Here is a 22,851-nt window from a genome sequence, read left to right as displayed (position 1 = left end):
GTCTCGGATTTTTCAAATGTTTGGATTTTGACCCCCAAAAATCAAAAAATAATTTTTTTGAATATAATCATCGAAAAATCCAAAAAGTTTTTTGAATTTCGCAAAAACCGGAATATATGTGATAGTCCTTACCGCCTTCCATCCACATACCAAATTTTAGATTGATACCTCTTTTTTTGGCGAAGTTACAGCGAAAAAACTGTTCAAAATTGATGACGTCAAATTTTCAAACTCAATTTTTTAGCAATTCTAGACCCCGTAGCGCAAAACAAAGACCACCATTAGACTCCCCGTGACGAGCTGCATCGAATCAATACCTATTTTATGCAAAACTATCAACTTTAAAATTTGACCTTTTTTGGTCTGACCTTGACCTGAGCTTGACCTGAACTTCACCAGAAAGTGACCTAAGCCATACCTGATAGTCTTATAACCAACACCATTGAGTTGGAAATGAAAAATTGGCCATAAAACATGCATCACACAACCTTAGTAAAGTTGGGCTCATGTGACCTGACCTGTGACCCTTGGTGACCTGACCTGTGACCTGACCTGGTATTGTCAGTGACCTCTAATAGCAACATATCTACTAGGCAACTGACGCCCTATCGCTGATTCTCGACAAAATGCGTTTTCTTCGGTGTTATAACGCATTCCCTAGATGACCCGTGAACGGTGAAACATGTCATCTTTGACCTGACCTGTGACGTCATCGGTGACCCCGAGGTCAATGAAATTTGGTTTCTCTAAACAAATTTGACAGGCCTTTCGAACGCCGTTTGAATTTTGCGGATCCGTCCAGTAGTTTCGGAGATACGAGGGGGGGGGGGGCAAAAAATAGCCCCCCCCCCCACCAGGTCGCGTTATTAACAGACCCCACCAGGGCGCGGGTTAATAGGGCTATCGAAGTCGCTTTTCCGCGGCGCTGTAGCTATATCGGTTCCCGAGTTATGCGTTGGCTTCTTGGAAACTGTCGACATTTGACCTGAAAATCGGCGAAATTTTGCCTTTCACCACTGGTGACCTGACCTTTAGCCTGACCAAAAAAGTGACCGAAGTGATTTCGTTATTATTTTTGGCGCTCTTTCGAACGCTGCCTTCCGCGTATCGCTACGTGGCCCAGGAGTCGAGTTAGAAGTGGGTGTCCAAATACCCCCCCCCCCCCAGCAGGACGTGGAAATCCAGGACCCCCAGCGGGGCGCGGGTTAAAACACATTTGGAAAATATAAATATCTTCAATACAATGTGCGCTAACCAGTTTTCTCAGTAATTCAGCTAGCAAATATCGTGCTGTGTTGTTTACATCGAGGGTCGAACTTAACCCGCGTCGTGCTGATGGCCTAAGTTTTCCGTGTCGTGCTGGGGGAGGCGTTTTCAAGTCCCCGTCTAACTCGGCTCCTGGGTCAAAGGTCACGTCACCAGAGGTCATCAAAGGTAAAATGTTGCCTATTTCAACATTTTCCCAAACACTCAACGCATAACTCGGGAACCAATAGAGCTACAGCGCCACAGAAAAGCGCATTCAACAGCTCTTTCAAAGGCCTTTCCGAGTGCTGTTGTTAGATTTGACCTCAGGTCAAATATAAATCGTGACGTTAGCAACAACGCACGATACGTTAGACGCTGGCAAAACACCAATACGGGCGAGGGTTAAATCATATGTGAACCAACCAGTTTTTGAGTGGTTAACCCTCGCCGGCACAGGCCATTTTGCGTCCTTCGACGGCACAACGGGGGGGGGGGGGGTTGGTACGCCCCCCCCCCCTCGCGTTTGGCCCCTGATCGAGCTAGAGCTTCGCGGAAAAAAAAAACGAGCGTGTTGCCCGTCACGAGAGGAAGCCGATGATACCCAATTTTAAGGTCCTAGGTCATTGGGTGACCTTCCAGGTCAGGTCAATGACCCGAAAACCGGGAAAATCGGGACCTGTTAGAAAGTCGTAAAGTGTGGCTGCTATGTGGTTTTCCGGGATGCTGATCACGAATATCGTGTTAGTTTTGATCAGAGATGATGTTTTTAAGCATTTAGACCAGGTCGGGTCAGGTCAGGTCAGGTCAACCGGTAGGGGTTGTGACGGGTATTCGTAATACGTGTCAACCGCCTCTGGCAGCTTCGTAACATGTTACGAAGGCACCAAAACTACTTCGTAAATGTTCAAATGGTTGTTAAATTCGAATTCAGCTCCAAAAACTAGCCTAGAAACATGTATAACTCGAAAAAGTGAACCGAGGTCACCCGAGGTCACCAAAGGTCAATGACCTGACCTGACCTTCAGGTGACCTTGACACCCACCCTAATGTATGGGAGCAGCATCAAATCACATGTTTGAACGTTTGAAACCACGAAAAGCTTGCAAACGCGCGGCTAATGCGAGCCGACATACGCCGAATCGCGATTTCGGCCAAACATGGTCACGGAAAAGAGGTCACAGGTCAAAGGTCATTGGGGTCAGGGTCATGAAATTTTCAGGGAACGTGTAAAATTGATCAATGCGAGGGTACAGAAAGTTTCGTCGCGATCGGCCGCTTTTTATGCGAGTTTTTCGCGAAAAACCTTAGGGGGGGTTGCATCAACCCCCCCCCCTCCCCTGTGCCGGCGAGGGTTAACCTAGCAAACATTGTAAATGTGTTCAACAGGATGTTTACAGTGAGGGTTGAACTTGAAAAGACGGGCCATTGCACGATGGGACCGCGGCCGGAATTAGCGTGACATTGGTGGATTTGCCGCCCTTTCCCAAACTGAGTTAGACTGTTCCACGTTGTTCAGAAATGTCCAATTCCATGGACCACGAATCTGCAAATATTTTTCGTCCATGGTGTATAGGGTCCGCGCCACATCAGCCCGAATACAAAGTTATGTGACAAGCATCGTAGACCCGTTTTCGTACGGAGAAAAGTAGCAGCTAATGTAGGTAAGAAAAAATGTATATTAGACGGCTTTATCAATATTTTCTGGGTCTAACCTGATAGTTTAGACCATGGGCTTCACGATGGAAAGAAAAACTTATAACGGAATATATAAATACGCTTCAAATGTTAAGTTTGTAGGTGCTTTTAAAATTGTGAGTTAATTTTGCTGTTATAAACATTCTAGAATGCCGATATAAAACGTCCCGCTAGGTCGCGCTCTTCTTTTATCAATATGGTCTTTACCGATCAATTGCCTTTCAGAGAATGTATAATTTAGCTGCTTCAGCCTGCTACATCGAAAATGAGGGGCATTTTTGTTTTTACTTCAGGTCGCCGGCGCTGGCCGTGCGCGGTTACCACGAGCCGGCCGGAAGCTGGGAGTAACAGATCGACAGATCCTCCTAGGAGTCGAACAAGGCTGCCAAATGCCAACTATATTTAAGTTTTGTCCGGAAATATCCGTACCTGCTATCGGAGTGTCTGATACACTTTTCTGATCCTCACTTTATTTGTTATATAGTCCATCAGGCTATCAGATTCCCATCATGGTTTTGGTGGCTACATTATTTGCTTATGGGAAGTTCCGGTTCCGTCATGACTTGACCTGGCAGGTAATGCCATCTTATCACGTGACCGAACCGAGTCAAGGTCAACGCAGGTCAACTGATTAATTAATTAATTCATATCAATTGATTAAATGACTAATGAATATTTAATTGAATTTATCAGGAATTGCTTCGAAAGTACACCGACTACCATTTGTATGATTCTATCATCCCTTTCATGTGAAAAGTGGGCACGAAACATGAAAAAGTACCGATGTCGCGCTAATTCTCGCTCCGGTCCCATTGTGCATTGTGAGAAATAGTTTTAGTGTCTATGCTACATATTTTGCGACCGATACCCCCTGAACCCGATTACGACTCGCTGACGAAGTTTTGTAAATACAATTTGAAAGCTCCGACCCGAACGATTTCTTGTGGAGTGAAGCTCTCATTCACTTATTGCATTAACAAACTCCACAGTCCACATCAAATCTTTATGTGTAACTACGCTGTTGGTGGCGGTAAACACCCATTTGGATGTCGGCGGTGACGCCTTATGGTTGAGCTAACCTGACCCGACCTACCCAAAATGCACGGATACATCGTCTTTGATCAAAACTAGCACGAAATTCGAAATCAGAACCCCGATAAAAAACTCACTAACAACCTCATTTTAAAAAGTTAAAATAGGACACGATTTCCCTGACTTTTAAGTCATTTACCCGAAATGAAATGCCAACTAATGACCGGCGATCTTAAAATCGGGTATCATCGGCTTCCTTTAGTTACGGTAGGACGTTCATGTTTTCGCGAAGCTATAGTTCGGTTAGAGACTGAACGATTGGGGATCCAACAGAATTCCCCTCCCCCCCGCAATTATATGCTAGCGGCTGAAAACGCGGTGACGCAAGGGGTTTTAAAGAGCATACAAACACATAAGTCCATAATCCTCGCTCGTACTGGTGTTTTGTCAGCCGCGAACGTATATGGGGGAGGGGGGGGGGTCCGTTGGAGACATAGTTTGTTACGAGAGACGCCCAATTCGAGGTTTAAAGTCCATGCTATTAAAAGCCTAATTTCAGGTATTTAAAATAATCTTGAACCGACCTGTGACCTCGGAACTCCACTTCAAGGTACTCATCAGAAGCCTCTCGTAGCGTTATTTTGTTTGCTGCCTCGCCCGTTTCGCTGCGCCTCGAGCTATGGGCTATGGGCTATGGGTTCTCGAGCTATGGGCTGGGAAAGTTTACCCCCTCCCCTCCCACCCCCACCCAGCAAGTGGTGTGTGGCGAAATACTCCAGCAACTGCCGGGTTAACCCTCGCCCGTATTGGTGTTTTGCCAGCCTCGAACGTATAGGGGGGGGGGGCGGGTCCGTTGGACCGCCCCCTTGCCGTTTGGCCCCTGATCGAGCTAGAGCTTCGAGAAAAAAAAAACGAGCGTGCTGCTCGTGACGAGAGGAAGCCGGGGTGATACCCAATTTTAAGGTCCTAGGTCATTGGTTGACTTTCCAGGTCAGGTCAATGACCCACAAGTCTGGAAAATAGGGACCTGTTAGAACATCGTAAAGTGAGGTTGATGAGGGTTTTTCGGGGTGCTGATCACGAATATCGTGTTAGTTTTGATCACAGATGATGTCTTAATGCATTTAGGCCAGGTCAGGTCAGGTCAGGCCAATCAGTAGACGTCCTGCCAAGTGCCAGGTATACATAGTACGTGTCAGCCGTTACTGACAGCTTCGTTACATGTTATGAAGACACCAAAACAACTTCGTAAATGCTCAAATGGTTGCTTAATTCGTAACCAGCTCCAAAAAGTAGCATAGAAACATGTAAAACTCGAAGAAGTGAACCTAGGTCATCAAAGGTTAATAATCTGACCTGACCTTCAGGTGACCTTGACACCCACCATATGCATGGGACCAACATCATATCACATGTTTGAATGCTTGAAACCGCAAAAATACTGCAAACGCGCGGCTAATACGAGCCGACATACACCGAATCGCGATTCCGGCCAAACATGGTCTCGAAAAATAGGCCACAGGTCAAGGCTCATTTGGGACAGGGTCATGAAACTTTAAGGGTAAGTGTACAATTGATACTCGAATTTAATTAATTGATAATTGATTGATAGACTCGACAGTACTGAAAGTTTCATCGCGATCAACCGCTTTTTACGCGAGTTATTCGCGAGAAACCATGGGGTGGGGGTCCGTTCAACCCCCCCTCTACGGGCGAGGGTTAAGTCAGTTAAATTTCTTTTGCAGTTTTCAATTTAATTTACGAATTATAATCCGGCAGCTATGGTCAAAATGAGCAGAATGCTGCTCAATGTACCAAGCGCCACTTCGTTCTCCGGCCCGCAGAGAGCGGGGATGTAAGTCAGGCACGGCCTTGGCCGTTTCCTCTGGGGCCGCGCCGTCTGCCGAGGGAGGGGAGACCTTGCCCAGTCTGAGGGAGGGGGACGACGGCGCCACCGGGACGCCCCGTCGCTCCGAGACCGGCGCTCACTGTATAAACAAGCAAAAAACGCTGGCCGTGCAAAGCTTGGCTGTGCTTTGACAGAGGAGGCATCTAGCGGAATATTTCGTAACTACACAAACTTCTAACAAAGATGTCGCTTGAAGCGCAGTTGAGATTGTAGGTTTTGATCCAACTGAAAATTGACATCTCAAGGACGACGAAATGATGTAAATTTATATGAAATGGTTTTGTATGATGCGTACTTTGATTAATGCCATTAATTTTCCACTGCCTTTTTGTGTGAAACGATTTTGTACCTTGCGGTTTTGTATGACACGATTTTGTATGCTGCGCTTTTGTATGTTTTGACTGTCCCCTACCCGGCCTGTTTTGTAGGTTTTGCGCGTTGTATGTTACGATTTTGTATGTTTTGATGATTGTATGATAGGATTTTGTATGCTTTGATATGGAGCCGAGCGAAATCGAATGCCGTTTGAATTTTGAAAATCGGCCCGCTAGATCTCGAGATATCAAGGGGGGGTCGTAAACAGCCCCCCCCCCTGCCACTAATAGGGGTAGCCAGGAGCCTGCCACTAATAGGGTTAAGGTGGGAGGGTCCCTTTAACCGTTCGACAACTCATGTGTGCTTTTTAACAAAAAAGCGCAATTCCAACGAATAGTGTTTTAGTTATTGAGTAAAAACCTTTATTGAATACCGTTGTTCAGACAAGTACTTCACCGGTACAAATAATTATGCATGGGAAAAAATGTAGGATTGTTTTTACTTGTGAATGCCTGCAACTAGGCACTTACTTTAGATTATTTGCCAATAACTGTGGAATTGAAATAGGTAAGGACCACAAAACATGACTCTTAAATAAAACCGTATCACAACATGGATCGCCAGGACACACGCTATCACCATGGAGTGACAATAGGTCAACTACATATTGTACTACAATCTAGTGACGCGTCGTTTCATAATCCAATCGTCAAAATGCCTGTTTTTCGCTACTGCAGGCATGATGATCATAGGAAAAGCGATGTGCATGACCGAAATATGCTGGCTGATAAGGGCACTAACCAGACAATATCTGCAGCGCGCCCTGTGCAGTGGTAAATACCGGTGATATGTACCATCAATAATGCCCCGTGCAATGTGAATCTGCAAAGTCTGTAACGAGCTAGTTGTGACATGCGACATGCTGCACCTCTTGTTGCACCCCTAACACTACGACTGGGTTTTTCCAACGGCAAACGATCAGTCTGGACGAACTGCAGCCAAACAGCTGACCCTGGCTCCAAACAAGATCCATTTCGTTATACGTGTAAACATGCCCTATCATTGCATCCACGTGACGTTGTGAAGAAGGGAGCGGCACAATGAAGTGAGCTTCTCCCGCTGTGACGTCGTCAGCAGCGCGCCGCACGCCCACGACAAACTGACAGCACTTCGACGGCAACCTTGCCAACATGTCAGATCGGCGACACTTTTACCCCAGCCTGAGCCCCTGATCCACCAGCTAGGAATCGCATGACTCTGCCGGATTGATGGCTAAATGTCGGCTCAACCAGCTTATAACCGATAACACTGCGGCGATGTTCAATAGATTATAGGTACTGGAAGGGAATAGCGCGATCAGATTTGTTCGAACATACGAAACAATAATCTTCTATTCAGAAAACGGCGTTGTTAGCGAGTCAATCGTTTTCATCATATTCGATTCGCCCGCTGTCCTTGAACAGGGATATATCAGACTCTCGACTCCGTCGTCATTGAAGGACGGCGTTTGATCAGCATTCATGCCTGGGCTCCGGAGACCCATTCTAAGCCGCCCCAATAAAGCGCCGATCGGGAGGCACCGATACCGGTTTCTTAATTTTATCCATACAGTTCTAGCAACAGGCTTTGCAGAGTTCATGACAATACTGCCATCGGGGAAAAATCCTAGCCGAGCACGATATCACGCGACGAGCTATGCACCATCGTATGAACTTCATTTCACGCACCTATGTACGACAGTGGTATTACATCGATCATGTGCATTTCCTGTCAGCATTTACCTGGTGGACGGTGTGGGGTCACAATAAGTTGCTAAGCGGACAAGTATGTGCACTGCAGGCCCGGCGGTTATAGAAATCAGGCTGGACAGTGGACATCGTGGGAATATACTTTTTCAAACACAGTCGTCTGAAGTCTCAACGATATCATTCTTACGTGATAGGTACGACTTACATGTTTATGTGATACGACAATATCATGCCTATTATGTGATTTGATGATGAGAAAAGATGCATGACCTTAAATTATCATGGAGTTATGGATTTATTGCGCAGCACCACTGTCCAGAGGTCTACGCTTGGTACTTAGAAACTATGTTCATGATTCAATTCATGAACTTATAATTTATTTGAGCTTAGAAGCAAATTCATTACATTTATGAGGGTGCGTCAGCGCAGCAACCAATGCTGCAGCATCTTTCCAAACTTCCAACCGCTTATGTCAAAGTATAAGTAGGTACGATTATGTTCGATAGCACAGTAGGTATGTACAAGCGGCTGTCACTGCTGCAATGCCAACAATTAATTTCCGGCGTTCAACAGTGCGTCACAATGTCATTCGACGATCAGTTTACAATCACTTCAGTGCGTGGTGGGAACGTTACGGTAGCCGCATTCCAAAGGTTATCCGAAAGTGGCCTTCCAAAAGGTAAACATACCTATAACTACCAATTCGTCGTTAAACTTCAGTCAAACAAGTGGTAGAAACCGAATTATCTAGGCTGTGCAGAAGCGCTGTAATCCTTTCCCCCGGCCGCGGATGGCCCCTGAGGAGGGCTGGTGAGCCGGCCTGGGCCGACAGGCCGCGGTGGTCGTCACGCGACGTCGGCGGCGCGCCGGGTCACCCTGACAGCTCGTCCAGTACTGCAGCAGAGGGGTGCCGCCGCGCCGCGTCAGTCCCGGCTCGTCCCGAGTGTGAGGTGCACCCGCCCGGCGCGGTCGTCCAGTGAACGTGCGGCCGAGCGCAACTACCGACTGCTGCAGCGCGCGGAGGAGCGACAGCCGACATACTAGGTGGAAAGGTGAGACGTATTTAGTTTTCAATATGTGGATCACGTTCGTCACAATACATATTTTGTTTTAGAGATTTTACTAAATTATTCATATCTGAGGGATTTCCGTGAGATATGGGAAAAACGGTTGCTTCTGAAAAGTATTTTGGTTAGAAGACGTGGAAATGAGGGTCGGAAGATGCAAAATGTTTTTTGGATGGTGAGCTGGGTCAGTCCTCTTTCGTGAATAGCTGTAGGTAACTACTGTTGGACACATGAGATGCATAAAGTTGGCAGTGCAAGTATTTAACTTGCTTCTCGCTCGTAGGCACTGGTTTCATCATGCGGTTACCGGATCTTGACACTAATGAACCAGTAACAATCATTCAATGTGTATCGCAAATTTTCCTGCCAAGAAGCATCGCGTCACAACTCACACTTTGTGTGAAAAATAAAATGTCGCTCACCTTACACTGGGCCCGCCTGATTATATTCGACATGGCTTTCCCGTCTAGTTTACGTCAACGTGCCTTTGTGTTGGTGAACAGCTCTCATTTCGGCTTAATTTGCAATTACACAGTTGTTGATGATCAGCAATAAACTTGTCATTTGATCTGGAAGGTGTATGCTGTCCGTGAGTCGATAGGTAAAAGTGCAACTTGCAAGCATCGAGTAATGTACCTATAACAAGAAATCAGCGATCCCGTCCTTCCCTTCACCTTTCGCACAATGATACCTTGCTTCCGCTTGGATTTGTGGATTCCCAATCGACCGAAGCACCACGGCTTATCCTGTTTATCCTACACATCACCTTAAGTCCTGATGTTAGATTTCCAATTTTGCAGTATTATAGTTCACGCAATGCGCTATGAAGACAATGATAAAAGAGTGTGTTTGCTATACCTTTCTGATTTTTGTTACCGTCTTCGTTTTAACTACATCGATAAGAAATCAATGTAGCGAAACACTGCGCACCTTTACTGTTGCATGTCACTTGGCTGGTCCGCAGACTTCTTTATTTCCACACCTGCATATCATTTTCAATCTTGCGAGACGGTACTCAGCATGCTCAGTATTGATGGAGCGCACCTCAGATGATGCGGCTAAGCTGCACAAAATCCTAGTTAAATATTTTTTGCCGAAATAAGATCTAAACAATGATATACATTTGAGGTATATTTGTATTATCTTAGCTTCATATAAACTGCATGATGTAGGCATGTGATAATTGATAACATTTATACACCACTCTTGGCAGAGCGAACTGCGAAGTTTATCGGGACTTGGTTCGTTCACCTATCCCTAATTATTGGCCATTGACCTTCGCACCCTAGCGGAATATTTAACGGTGACAACCTTTCTTTCCGGTACCGAATTAGGCATGCCTATTATGTAACGTCACACAGTAGGTATACCTAATTGGGTTCCTTTTCCGCGCATTTCAGTCTGAATGGAACATGAACTCTCGGTCATATGCAAATGTAAAAATAAGAGTTTGTTTTAGACAGCACAACTGCATTGTCATGTGAATTGTGAAAGCTGGTCAAAATTTTCTTACAAAATACCATATGATGCCTTTCTCAGCAAATTTGAAGACTGCCTATTAAGTCTTTAATATCCAAAGACATTGCAAATCCAAATAACATGTAAACGCTGCTTAGCTAAGGATAAAAACCAATTTGTTAACATTGTGGTCATCGATACAAACAACCGGTTCAAACAAACTGATCCATTGCAAATTTATTGCAATATCGCACTTTTTGCACGGCTCGCACAGCGGCACGTGCCACGTGCCCGTGCTATGGCCACATGGCGAGTTGATATCACCATGTATCACTAGCTAGGTATGTGGTGGAAGGAGTGACACTATCTGGTCCATAGGAGCGTCATGGTCGACCGGCTGCCCGCTTCGGTAATTTACGGCTATCAAAACGGTGACGAAGCCGGTTTGGTCCGCTCATACTTTTATTTTTATTTACCCGAGCCACGCATGAACTCGCTCGCTCGCTAATAATACACTTAGGACTTACCATATACCACAGACCAATGGGTTCAAGAGCAAGGTCGAATGCTGCTATTTACGGATCTACGTGCAATGTGCATATTACCGACGAACCACCAAAAATCGCTCGGATTGCGTATTGCATAATACACATACAGGACAATGAAATGTCATCAACATGCAACTAAGTGTGCATCACAGACCGCAACTATGAATGTCGAAATTTTCTCAAACCGCGGCACGCACCACATTATAACGGAGCTAAGCACGTTATAACTGAGCGGAGCAGACGTGCCCCATTCGATTAGTGTCATTTTGCAGCGATGCGATCCTCAGACAACATACCTTCCAAAAAAGCGCCATATGGTTCCACGCAAGGACTCGTGTCCCTTCAATGCTAGCGTGCTTGAATGAAGCACAGATGATTGCGTGATTGAAGGGTGAGCCTAGCCGTCATTAGTGAGTTCAAGGCTCAGCGTCGAAAGTTCTACATTGGGATCATTTAGCAAAGGATGATCGTCATACCCGTTGGCTGCAACAAGTGACTGGCTGATGTTCACTGAAATGATATCGCACTATAGGCTTCCCGCACGTTCCACACTGTAACGACTTATCCTCCATGCTTCCTTTCATTCTTTCATATGTGATTCACCTATGTAACACTGTGCTTTGGCTCCCCGTGGATTTTAAAACTCCACGGTTTCCTTCATTCTATCTGGTGCGATTCACTTGCATGACAGCTGTGTTTTGACTATTTCCAGGTGTATTCCGGTGTCGGTGACGTCAGCCGGAGATTCAGCCATGAGGCGACGCAGGGTGTTGGCGGCGATGGTGCTGGCAGTGACGGCGGCCACGGCCTCGGCCAACATGGTCACCGACCTGCCCGGCGGCGGTCACGTGGAGGTCGAGACGGGCAGCCGCGGCCAGGTGTGTATGTACATCACCGACGACTGGGGTACCGTGGAGACCACCCAGTGCACCTCGCAGCCGGGCACCTACACGCTGACCGGCCGGGGCGGCGGCCAGGCCCGTGTCACCATCAACGACTTCGGCGGCGTCTCCGTCAACACCGGCTACTTCGGGGACGTGGAGCACAGCGGAAACTCCGCCACCAGTCACCACCGGCAGCAGCAGTCCAGGCACCAGCCCAGTGAGGAGGAGGAAAACAGCGTCCGGTTCGGCGCCTTTGTGAACCCGCGCCCGGTCGCGCCGCCCGTTAGCCCGACAGAGGCCAGCCCGGTGCAGGCGCCGTCGGCATACGCGGCGCACTGGCCGGCGTACCGCCAGCGAAGGCCGCTGCGCCGTCGGCCCACGCCGCCGCCGACCCTGCCGCCCAACCGGGTGCCGCACCTGCCCAACCGGGCGCGGCCCACGTTCGGGCCGCTGGTGCTGCCGCAGGGGCCGCCGGTCACGGAGGCCGGTCTCGGAGCCGTGGAGATCATCGCCTCCGGCCCCGGGCAGCTCACTGTGTTCGGTGACGGCCCCGATACCGACGGCGACTCGGGCCTGGCGCTGACCGGTCCCTCCTCTCTGTACCCCACCATCAAACCGCTCATCGCCAGGAAGAAACGGAACCGGTTCAGCTCGTCAAGCTCCTCGGACAATGAGGAAGACGGCCTCAGCAATGTGCGTCTTACGCGCAACTCCAATGGAGCTGCCACAATGTTCGGGGGACCTGGCCACCAGTTTAGCTCCGTTCAGTCCCCAGGTCATGGCTCAGTTCTCAACAGCCGGCAGGGCGCAAACCGCTTCTCTTCTGTCCAGTCTTCTGACGGCAATTCAGTTCTGAACAGCCAGCAAGGCGCCAATCGCTTCTCCTCTGTCAACTCTCATGATGGCAGTTCGGTTCTCAACAACCAGCAAGGTGCCAACCGCTTCTCTTCTGTTCAGTCACCGGACGGGAGTTCGGTCCTGAACAGCCAGCAGGGGGCCAACCGGGTCTCTTCGGTCCAGTCTGCTGACGGCAGCTCGGTGATCACCAGTCAGACGCCGGACGGCCAGCGGCTGGGCCTGGTGCGCTCCCCCGACGGCTCGGTGGTGTTCAGCACGTTCATCGACGGCCGGCTGGTGAACGTGGTGCAGTCCTCGGATGGCTCGTCGGTGGTCAGCGCCAACATCGACGGTCGCCAGGTGACGGCGCTCACCTCACCTACCGGGCAGCGGCTGATCGCCGGCGCCGGGCCCGGCCACAACCTGGACGCCTTCTTCAACCGGGTCATGCTCCAGCTGGCTGGCACGCAGTAGTCGCCCGAGTGCACCTTCGAAAGGCAGATGAAGTCGCGAGTCGTGGTAGTTTGTTGACAGGACGAGCCGCAAGCCAATAAGGTGTTCTGCACATCCTGTTGGTAGACTGATGGCGAACACCTAATGAAATACAGGGTAGTTGAGGACGGATTTTCTTATTGCGCTTTTCCTGATAAGAAGGGAAAAACAAGCGTAGGTAGTTGCTTTTAATTCATGCTTCAATCACGTGGTCTTACTTTGGATATAAGTGATTTTTTAAACGGATCCGGATGCTGCTTGTGCCACGAACACGAAGGAAGATGGAAATCGATTTAGGAGTGACACTGCTGATGTTAGCTAGCTCGTGGGAGGGTTAGATTATTAGACTCTAGAGCTGCACCGCGCCTTCCACATCAGCGAACTAATAGCTTTGCTACTAACAGCGTTCGCTTACTTTCAACGTTACCTTTCAAATAAGCATCACATAAATTGTCGACTCTGTTTGAGGCTGTGCTGCCTGGAAAGTTGGGAAATGGGAGTTCCTATGAAGTGTCGCTGAATGTTTATCATCCATGTGTAGGACCTGAGCTCACTGCATCGCAGAACCTTTCCCGCCGTCGTCTTTTGTTTATACGAGATGTTTATGATGTGCTAAGCTATAGACATCACCATTGCAATGGTACATACACTTTCGCTATTGAATGTTAGATTGTTTTTGTGCAACGATGATCGATACATGAGCAGTTTATGCATATTTGAGAAACATTTATATGACGGCGGAAAACGAGTTGCAGGCACAGCGGACCTGATAAGCTTTCGATGCCCATCTCGGAGATTCGTTGCTGCCGATTTGAGAACACATTTGTTAATCCTTTTCGTAACTAAGTCAGTTAGCTCAAAATTTTGATAACTGCCGAATCAATGGACGTTTAAGGATCGATTATTTACGCATAAAATAGCTCACGATCCATGCCACAAATACTTTGTGCCGAGTTAAACATGACCCCGGTCCAAAGGACGCAGCACAGTGCGCGTTACATTTGATCGATGCAGCCCTCCTGTCACGCCGCTCATAACTGAAGCGCAATCGTAGCCGAGCATTCTCTGCTGTCTTTCGTGCCGAATAAAGTCAACGTTTAGTCGTGCTGAGCGATGTTAACAGCTTTTAGCAAACTGTCATGTTCACCTGTTTGTTTCTTCAACTGCTTCGTGTTTAATTTATCCATGCGGCTGGCAAAGAAGAGGCATGTCTTGCATGTCACACACGAAATATCTGCCCCGGTTAAAAAGGTAAATTGTTTAAGCGAGAAAAGCGGTGATCCATTAGCATCGGCGAGCATGTCCGGAAATCCGAGGTGGCACGCCATTTGTTCGGCGGGCCGATGTTGGGGGACGATGGCTACCGAGCGGCGCTCCTGCCGGTCGTGTTTTCCTCGAGCAGCGCCGCCGGCCAAGGACAGCCCGGTGCGGCGCGGCGCGGCCCTGTGTGCCAGATGTCGGCTATTGTCTGCAGCACCCGTTATGGCGCGCTGCCCGGCCGGCCCGCTGCAGCCACCTCACGTCAACGCTCGATGGCACTTTCACGAAAATTCGCCACACAATGGGAACTTCCCCAGGAAGACCGACTTAACGAATTCCGCTTAAATGCCTCCTGCGCTTTCAGATCGAAGCCAATGAAAAGCATCACAAACATTGCGCCTGTTGCGATGAGTTTTTCCGCGTGACATCACGATCCTTCTTGTGAAGAGCTAAACATGACATAAAATGGAAGAAATACTGGTCATTACGCCATAAGTGTCGCTATTGTCGGTTAATACATTACCTTACCAGTCGACTGATGAAGCTGGTTACGGAACTAATTAACACTCTGTGAAAGCATGCCCATGGTGAATGGCAGCAAGTACTTATGCATGACTCATTCGTGGGCGATTTACTTTCACTTCTGAGCCGAAACGTACAATTTCCCCCGCTCGAAGGGGATGGTGCCACTCCCTAGCGGTCAGGTTTTTAGAACGCGTCGCTGAGACCTTTCGTTTGGCATTGCTTTCATACTCACGACTTTTTTATCTATGGATATACCTACACAGGTGAAAAACGAAAAGTACTTTTTCTTCCGTTGGCTATAGTGTTCAGGCTCACTCCCCTCCCCGGCTCGGTCATTTTAAGTGTAAGGTCAGGTCATTGACCTCGCCACTTTTCTTTTGACAGTAGCCGAGCAGCCCATACAGATAAGTACCTAAAGTTTGTCCGTGTCTGGGTAAATAAATAAAATAGAATACGCTAAAAAATAACCCAAGCCGGCGTTTTAACATTTTTCAATGATATCTCAATTTCTATGAGAAAAAAAAAGACACTTTTAAATGGCCTCCTTACAATGAAATACCAAATGATGACATAATGAAATAATTATTGATGATTTCGACCACATGTCATTATCAAAATCAGCCAGACAGAACTTTTGTCGGCTTATTTCTGTCTGGCTTATTTTGATCACAAAAGTTCTGTCTGGCTTATTTTGATCACAAAAGTTCTGTCTGGCTTATTTTGATCACAAAAGTTCTGTCTGGCTTATTTTGATTTTGACCTGTGGTCGAAATCATCAATAATTATTTCATTATGTCATCATTTGGTATTTCATTGTAAGGAGGCCACAAAAGTGTTTTTCTCATGGAACCTACCTATGCCTTACATATAGCAAGTGCTACAACAAGTAAATATCACAATTTCCTTTAAATCACCCGAGGGGGGGGCTATGGGAACACTCCAGTATATCTCTTATTACGGAGCGAGCGAAGCGAGCGGAGTCTTTACTTAGATATCATCCATTGCCAAAGGTCTTTAAAGGTAGAAATTTCTGAGTATGAGCGGCCGGCCGTGCGGACGCTTTTGCGAGGCTTATATCTCAGCAACCACTTGACCGATTTACACGCGGTAATTTTTGTAGGGTAGCTTCATTCCTTCTACCAAGTATTGGACTATTCCCGATGCGTGTCGGTGACCTCTTATGCACGTGCCAACTGCCACGTGCAAAACGAAGAGGTGTCAGTTTTGTAATTGTTGCAATATCTTGGTAACTACTTGGCCGATTGCGCTGAAAGTTGGCATGCAGGTAGGCACCCACTAGGCACTGCATATCCATGTGCCAGAGTTGGGGTGCTGCTGCACGTGCGCACGTGCAGGGGTCGTTTCCAGATCTCGAGAACGGCTGGACCGATGGCGCTCAAATTTGGTACACGGTTAGGGACCAGTTAGTAGGGTGCCGTGCACAAGTCAGTTGGGACCCATTTTGCACGTGCGCACGTGCAGGGTGCCGCTTGCAGATCTCGAGAACGGCTGGGCCGATTGTGCTCAAATTTGGCACATCGCTAGAGACCGGTTAGTAATGTGCCGTGCACAAGTCAGTTGGAGGTACCCCCTCGAAATTTCGCACGTGCAAGGCCCACCCTCTCGCTCGCTCCGTTTGTCGCCCCAAAAGGCGTTATACTGGTTTTTGCTTTTGTAGGTGAAAAAAATCGGTGCGAAGCACCACTAATTTGGCATAGCTTTATCGTGCGGCAGTTTTGTATCGGTGAAATGTTTGAACCTAGGTCACTTAAGATTAGGTCACAGATTAAGTTAACCTGCGCCGTGCTGGGGGTCGCCGTTTTCGGTAAACCTGTTCAGTGTTCATACATCCTTTCCGCACATGTGAAAATTTCAGACCCCCGTCGTTCAAGGTCAGGTCACCCTAGCTCACGTCAAGTGACCTTGCCTCAGAAAAAGTTAAAAGGCTCGAGTCAGATGTGTTCAGCTCGACGATACGGACCGACTAATATGCAGCAACACCCTTTTCGGTCATGTCATGACCTTGACTTGAGGTCAAATTTTCCAAATGACCTGTCAAGATCAACTTAGGTATAGTTAATTCGACGTGTCTCGACGGGAGGAACACAATGCGGGAAAAAGTAATGTCGTGGGTCTCTTGAGTCAATAGTGATTACTGAAAAACATTTTTTTTTTGTAAAACGGTTATTTTTAGAGGTTTTGGCCTCTGGGGGCTAAAACGTTGACACGAGGTCAAATTTGAGGACATGCTGGCGAAAGAGCGTTAAAGGAGTTACCGAATGCCCTTTTCCGCGGCGCTGTAACTCTATTGGTTCCCGCGTTATGCGTTGGGTGTTTCGAAAACTGTTGAAATAGGCAAAATTTTACCTTTAATGACCTCTGGTGACATGACCTTTGACCTGATCTAAAAAAAACGATTTTTTTCTGTTATTATTTTTGACGCTCTTTCGAATGCCATGTAGCTACATGGCCCAGGAGGAGTTGGACGGGGGACGTGACAACCCCCCCCCCCCCGCACGACACGGAAAACTCGACTAGGCAGCACGCTGCACGGCGCGGGTTAACCCTGTTCCTGGCGGGCTCCGCCGGGACAAGAAACTGGCGGGGGGGGGGGGGCCGATTCGCCCCCCCCCCTTCAGATCTCAAAAACTACACATCGCAGCGACAAACGGTAAACGGCATCGGATACGCACGGTCAAGATCTACAATTTTTACTAAGGTCATTTTCAGGTCAGGTCAAAGATGACGTCACAGGGGTCGAAAAAGTCAAAATGGCGGCGCTAGATATGGAGAGCGTTTTTCTCGAATAACTTTCGAATTAGTCAAGATAGGAACAAACTAAGGGCATCATCGTGATCCTCTCGTCAATCCGCATCGAATGATATATATGTTGACCTCGAAAGGTCAAGGTCAAAGGTTGACCTCAGGTCACGTGACCTCGAGGTCATCATGTATATCATTCGATGCGTCTTGACGAGCTGAACACAATGAGATCATCCACGCTTCTGTATCTTGTTCCTGTACGGAGTTATTGGCCAAAAACCTTTGGTGACCTTTGATGACGTCACATGACCTCACAGCTGCCCAACAGCAAAACAGACCTCAAGGTAGTGAAGGTTGATCGTATATGAAGTCATGTATGGTATATGGGGCCATTCCGACCCGTTTTTTCCCCCATTGACTTATAATGAGGAGGTCGCGAAACTGACCTGACCTTAGGTCACCGATATCAAAATTCCGAGATATACAAATTGCACATACTGGTACCCTAACTAAAGCCTGAAGAGAAGAAATTGATCGGTCAAAAACTCTAGCTCTGGCGTGATTGCAAACTTTTCTGAGGTAGGGTCACCAAACCGCCTCTGGTGACCTGACCTGAGGTCAGATCAACTCAAAATTTTCAGACATGTTGCGTAGAAGCCTTTTAGGAAAAGTCAGAAAATTTGAGCTTCCTAGCTCAAAGCGTTTGGGAGAAATAACCAAAAAACCTCAGGGGGGGGGGCTCCTGAGGCCCCCCCCGCCAGGAATAGGGTTAAGCAACTATCAGCCTTCAACAATCTTTGCGATGGTGTCATTCCTACAGCTAATATCCCATTCGTTTAAAACTTGGTGCTCCCGTGAGCAGTGAGGTATCAGTAACATCAATTCGTAGGAATATCTTGGATTTCTCATATTTGTGACCTGGGGTCAGGCCAGATTTGTGACCTCACCAGTCACCATTAGGTAGGGCAATAGGGAAAGTTGCAAATGCCTCCTGGTTTGAAAAATGTCAAAACACAATATATTTGCCTACGGAAACATGACCATTATGCTCATATGCAATGAACATGGGGCACAGCTGATGACGAGCGACTACTAAAGAAAGCATATGTATTATATCATAACATAAAATTCATCAGTAACTTATCGACAATAACTTTTGACGTACAATAACACCTAGAATGTGATTGGGTCATCAATACGGATCGATTGATATGCAACATGAACTTTTCCGGTCAGGGGGGGGGGGGTAGTATGGAAAGGAACTAGGTATTGCAGATATTTTCCTCTTTAAGAGTTATCCTCTAAAATTATTGATTCTATTAGAAAAAATAACTTTTAATAACTCTGAACGTTTGCACGAAACTGCCCCACCCATGGTAATGAGCAGTAATCGCCACGCACATCGTATGTGGATCGCTCTTAAATGTAAATACAATGGGGTACTTTCGTGCAAGGGGTGGGGCACTTCCGTGCACCCTGCAAAGTTCGAGCAATTACCGGGCATTACCAGAAAGTTACCAAAAGAAATTGGCAGGGGGTCATTTCACTTGATTCCTTTCGACAAGAATGCATTGCACAACATATGAAGAACTAGAAAGAATGGGCTGGCCAACAAGAATGTACCAGCTGCCGGCCTCCGTGACCTCGCCAAGGTCGCGTGAATCACTTGTCACGACGTCGCAAGCAGCCGAGACTAAGTCAGGCGAGCGTCATTAGTGAAACCTACAGATAAAGTTATAAATCGCAAAAACGAAAAAAAATGCACGAATGTGCCTCTAGGCAGTGCATACACGACCCTGCCCCACAACGTTTTTCTAAATATTTTTCAAAATTTCTTGTTAAAAAATGACACTTTTTCAACAAACAAGTTTGCAGCAGTTCCGTGAATAGAGTAAGCTTCTTCGCCCCCAAATTTTGAAAAGCTGAACCACATTTCCAAGTCAGGATCACGAAAATTGATGATATGAGAAAAGTTTGGAAAGCGCACGAATATTACAAATTTGCGTTTTTATCAAGCATGACAGCAGGTACGGTGTTGTCTTCTACAGTGAACGAAGGGCGGCAAGGATAGACATATTTCCATAATTTACCTTGACGGCTCGTGCAGTCACTCGTTTTCCCATAAACTTCTGAAAACGAATGTGCCCCATGCACGAATGTGCCCCACTCTCCCCTATCGGCCTTGCACCGCAGTTGCCGAAGAACAGACTGAGACTGATTGCCCAAAACGTGTTCTTAGGCTGCCAAGACAATATTCGTTGCATACAATATCATGCAAAGGTCAGGGTCAAGGTCAGGTCAGGTCACCAAAAATGAAATATAGAAAAGGGCATGTGCGGCACATGTTTTATGGGTCATTTTATTCATAGAATTCAATAGACACACTCAATAAGTGATATGGACCACATCTGGATGAATTTCAGGTCAAGTTCAGGTCAAGGTCAGGTCAAGTGAGGTCAAATTTTGAAGTTGGTTGTTAAGACCTAAAAAGGTGTCTATCTGATGCAGTTTTTTTACGGCGAATCGAATGATGCTATTTTTGTTTCCGTAAGCGGTCTAGAACTTCGATTTTTTTAAATTGTGTGTCAAGACGTCATAAAATTTTGAATAACTCTTACATTTTTGAACCGATTCTTCTAAAAATTGGTATGTAGGTGCTCACAGACCACTTCTGTGACATATATTCCCGTTTTTTCGATTTACTAAAACTTTTGGATTTTATAATTATTTTCCCAAAAAGTCAGTTTTTTGAAAAATTTGGGCCAAAATCCAAAATTCTAAAAACCGAGATAGGCGTTTCATAGACAAAGTAGAATTACGTATAACCTTTTTTGTTACGTCTTGATTCCTTTAAAAATGAAGATGTTAGCGGCGTTTGAAACTTTGCCGTTTTTAGGCGAAAATGGCGGACATGACGTCACTGAAACGTCAATTTCAAAAAAAAAATCTGAAGGATTTCGCTCCAGTTTTCAGGAAACGTGTTAAATTGACGTATGATAAGGTACTGTCTAATGAAATTTTGGCGTCGCTAGCGTAACGCTTTTAGACGTTATTGGCGAAAAACGGGAGGGGGCAGATTCTGCCCCCCCCCCTCCCAGCGGGGCGCGGGCTAAGGATTTTTTTTTTTTAAGTCAACCTCATTAGGTCAATTTGTAGCTCATTGAAGAAGTCTGTACGAGAAAAACATGATGGCGTCAAAAGCAATGTCCCACAAATATTGCCGTTTTTCTGCGACTCTACATAGCTCTTTTGGCTCACGAGAAATAGTCGCTTTGTGAACAGTGAAATAGTCAGAATCGGAATTATTCGTGACCATTGGTAACCTTCCTCCAGTGACCTCAGCGATGACCTGATCAAAAATGTCCTAGATAATTCTGAAAGATCCTGTAGCGAGATATATGCTGCTTTTCTGCGTCTTTCTAGCTTGCTTACTTTCCGAGATAATCTGGTATGACCAAAAAGGCCCCTTACCATAGCGAAGTTGGCTGAGAGGCCCATCCGGGCGCGGGCTAAGCAAAACATCCATGGTTTTGTCTTCCGTTGACTACATATTACTCTTCACGTCGATTTAGAGACAATATTTGGCTATTTAAGCAAATTGAGGAGGTCGTTGGTAATTGGTTTTACTGGGGACAGTCCCCAGTAGGCAGTAACCCACAAGTTAATCAAATGTGGACCGGTCCCCAGTGCCCCCAGTTGGTGGTTACGCGCCTGGACTTGAGGTCAAGTTTATGCATGACCTGACCGGAAAAAGAACGCTGCATACCAAGTCGATCCGTATCGTCAAGCCGAAAAGAATCAATGTGTTTTGTGGCTCATCTACGCCGAACTGTCGAAATCTGCAATTGCACATGCTACTGAACTGTGCGCACTATGTCGTTATTTGTCAAAAAAAGGTGTGGGTATAATATACCCCGCGGTCGATGTCTTTCGGACCACGAAGATTCTACGCCGTCCGGCCAATCCCGTTCAAGATCAGTGGGGGCTCGACTGCAGCTATGGAACGTGATTGGCCGGACGGCGTAGAATCTTCGCGATTCTACGTCGTCCGGCCAATCACGTTCCATACATAACCGCAGCCACGCCCCCGCTAACCTTGAACGTGATTGACCGGCAGTGACGGATCCAGGGGGGGGGGGCAAAATGGGTATTTGCCCCTCCCAAACGGCATAATTTTAACATTACGCCTATGGACGAGGCATGGAAAGAATCGATAAATTGTTATTGTTTGCCCCCCCCCCCAAAGCTCTGAGCTGGATCCGCCTCTGTTGACCCGGCGACGTAGAATCTTCGCCGTCCGAGAGACATCGAACGCGTTACGCGGGGCAAGGATCTATAGACCAGACTTGTCCCGCGTTCGATTTGTCGGACGACGAAGATTCTACGTCCAGAGGCGGATCCAGCTCAGAGTTTTTTTTTTTTTGGGGGGGGGCAAACCATAACAATTTATCGATTATTTCCATGCATCGTCCATAGGCGTAATGTTAAAATTATGCCGTTTGAGGGGGGCAAATGCCCATTTTGCCCCCCCCCCCCGGATCCGCTTCTGTCTACGTCGTCCGGTCAATCCCGTTCAAGGTCAGCGGGGGCTCAGCTTCGGCTATGGAACGTGATTGTTCGGACGACGCTAGACGTAGAATCTTCGCCGTCCGAGAGACATCGAACCCCGAGTTAGTACCGGCTAGTACGGAGGGCGTGTTTCTTTTTTCCAACCAAAGGAAGGCGCTATACCCGAAGATGCTTCTTGGTAAACAAACCAAACAAAAACAAACATAACCTAACCTCACCTGACCTAACCTACAACCTACAAACCTACAACCTACAACCTAACCTACAACCTAACCTACAGACCTACAACCTACAAACCTACAACCTACAAACCTACAACCTAACCTACAACGCGCCAAAAAGTTCGGCCGGCGGCGGGGATCGAACCCTAGTTATTAGATCACGAGGCGAGTGTGCTCACCACTACACCACGCAGCCAGCTGGCCGGTGAGAGGTGTAAGTCACTTCTCAATGACGCAATGGGATATTCTCCGTATAGCGCCTTCCTTTGGGTGGAAAAAA

At 47.1% G+C, this 22,851-nt stretch overlaps 1 protein-coding gene across 1 annotated transcript; it reads left to right on the top strand.

The window, feature by feature from the left end:
- Nucleotides 1-8,742: 8,742 nt before the first annotated feature.
- Nucleotides 8,743-13,901, top strand: LOC122364237. Its single transcript, XM_043334435.1, has 2 exons — nt 8,743-8,999; nt 11,733-13,901. The coding sequence occupies exon 2, from the start codon at nt 11,773-11,775 to the stop codon at nt 13,213-13,215; it is 1,443 nt and encodes a 480-aa protein (XP_043190370.1). The 5' UTR covers nt 8,743-8,999; nt 11,733-11,772; the 3' UTR covers nt 13,216-13,901.
- Nucleotides 13,902-22,851: the final 8,950 nt, after the last annotated feature.

The sequence above is a fragment of the Amphibalanus amphitrite genome, unplaced genomic scaffold (genome assembly GCF_019059575.1).
Source record: "Amphibalanus amphitrite isolate SeventyFive unplaced genomic scaffold, NRLGWU_Aamphi_draft 000027F_arrow, whole genome shotgun sequence".
Lineage (NCBI taxonomy): Eukaryota > Metazoa > Arthropoda > Thecostraca > Balanomorpha > Balanidae > Amphibalanus > Amphibalanus amphitrite.
The sequence above is the reverse complement of the archived record's forward strand: the minus strand, read 5'-3'. Positions and strand labels throughout refer to the sequence as shown.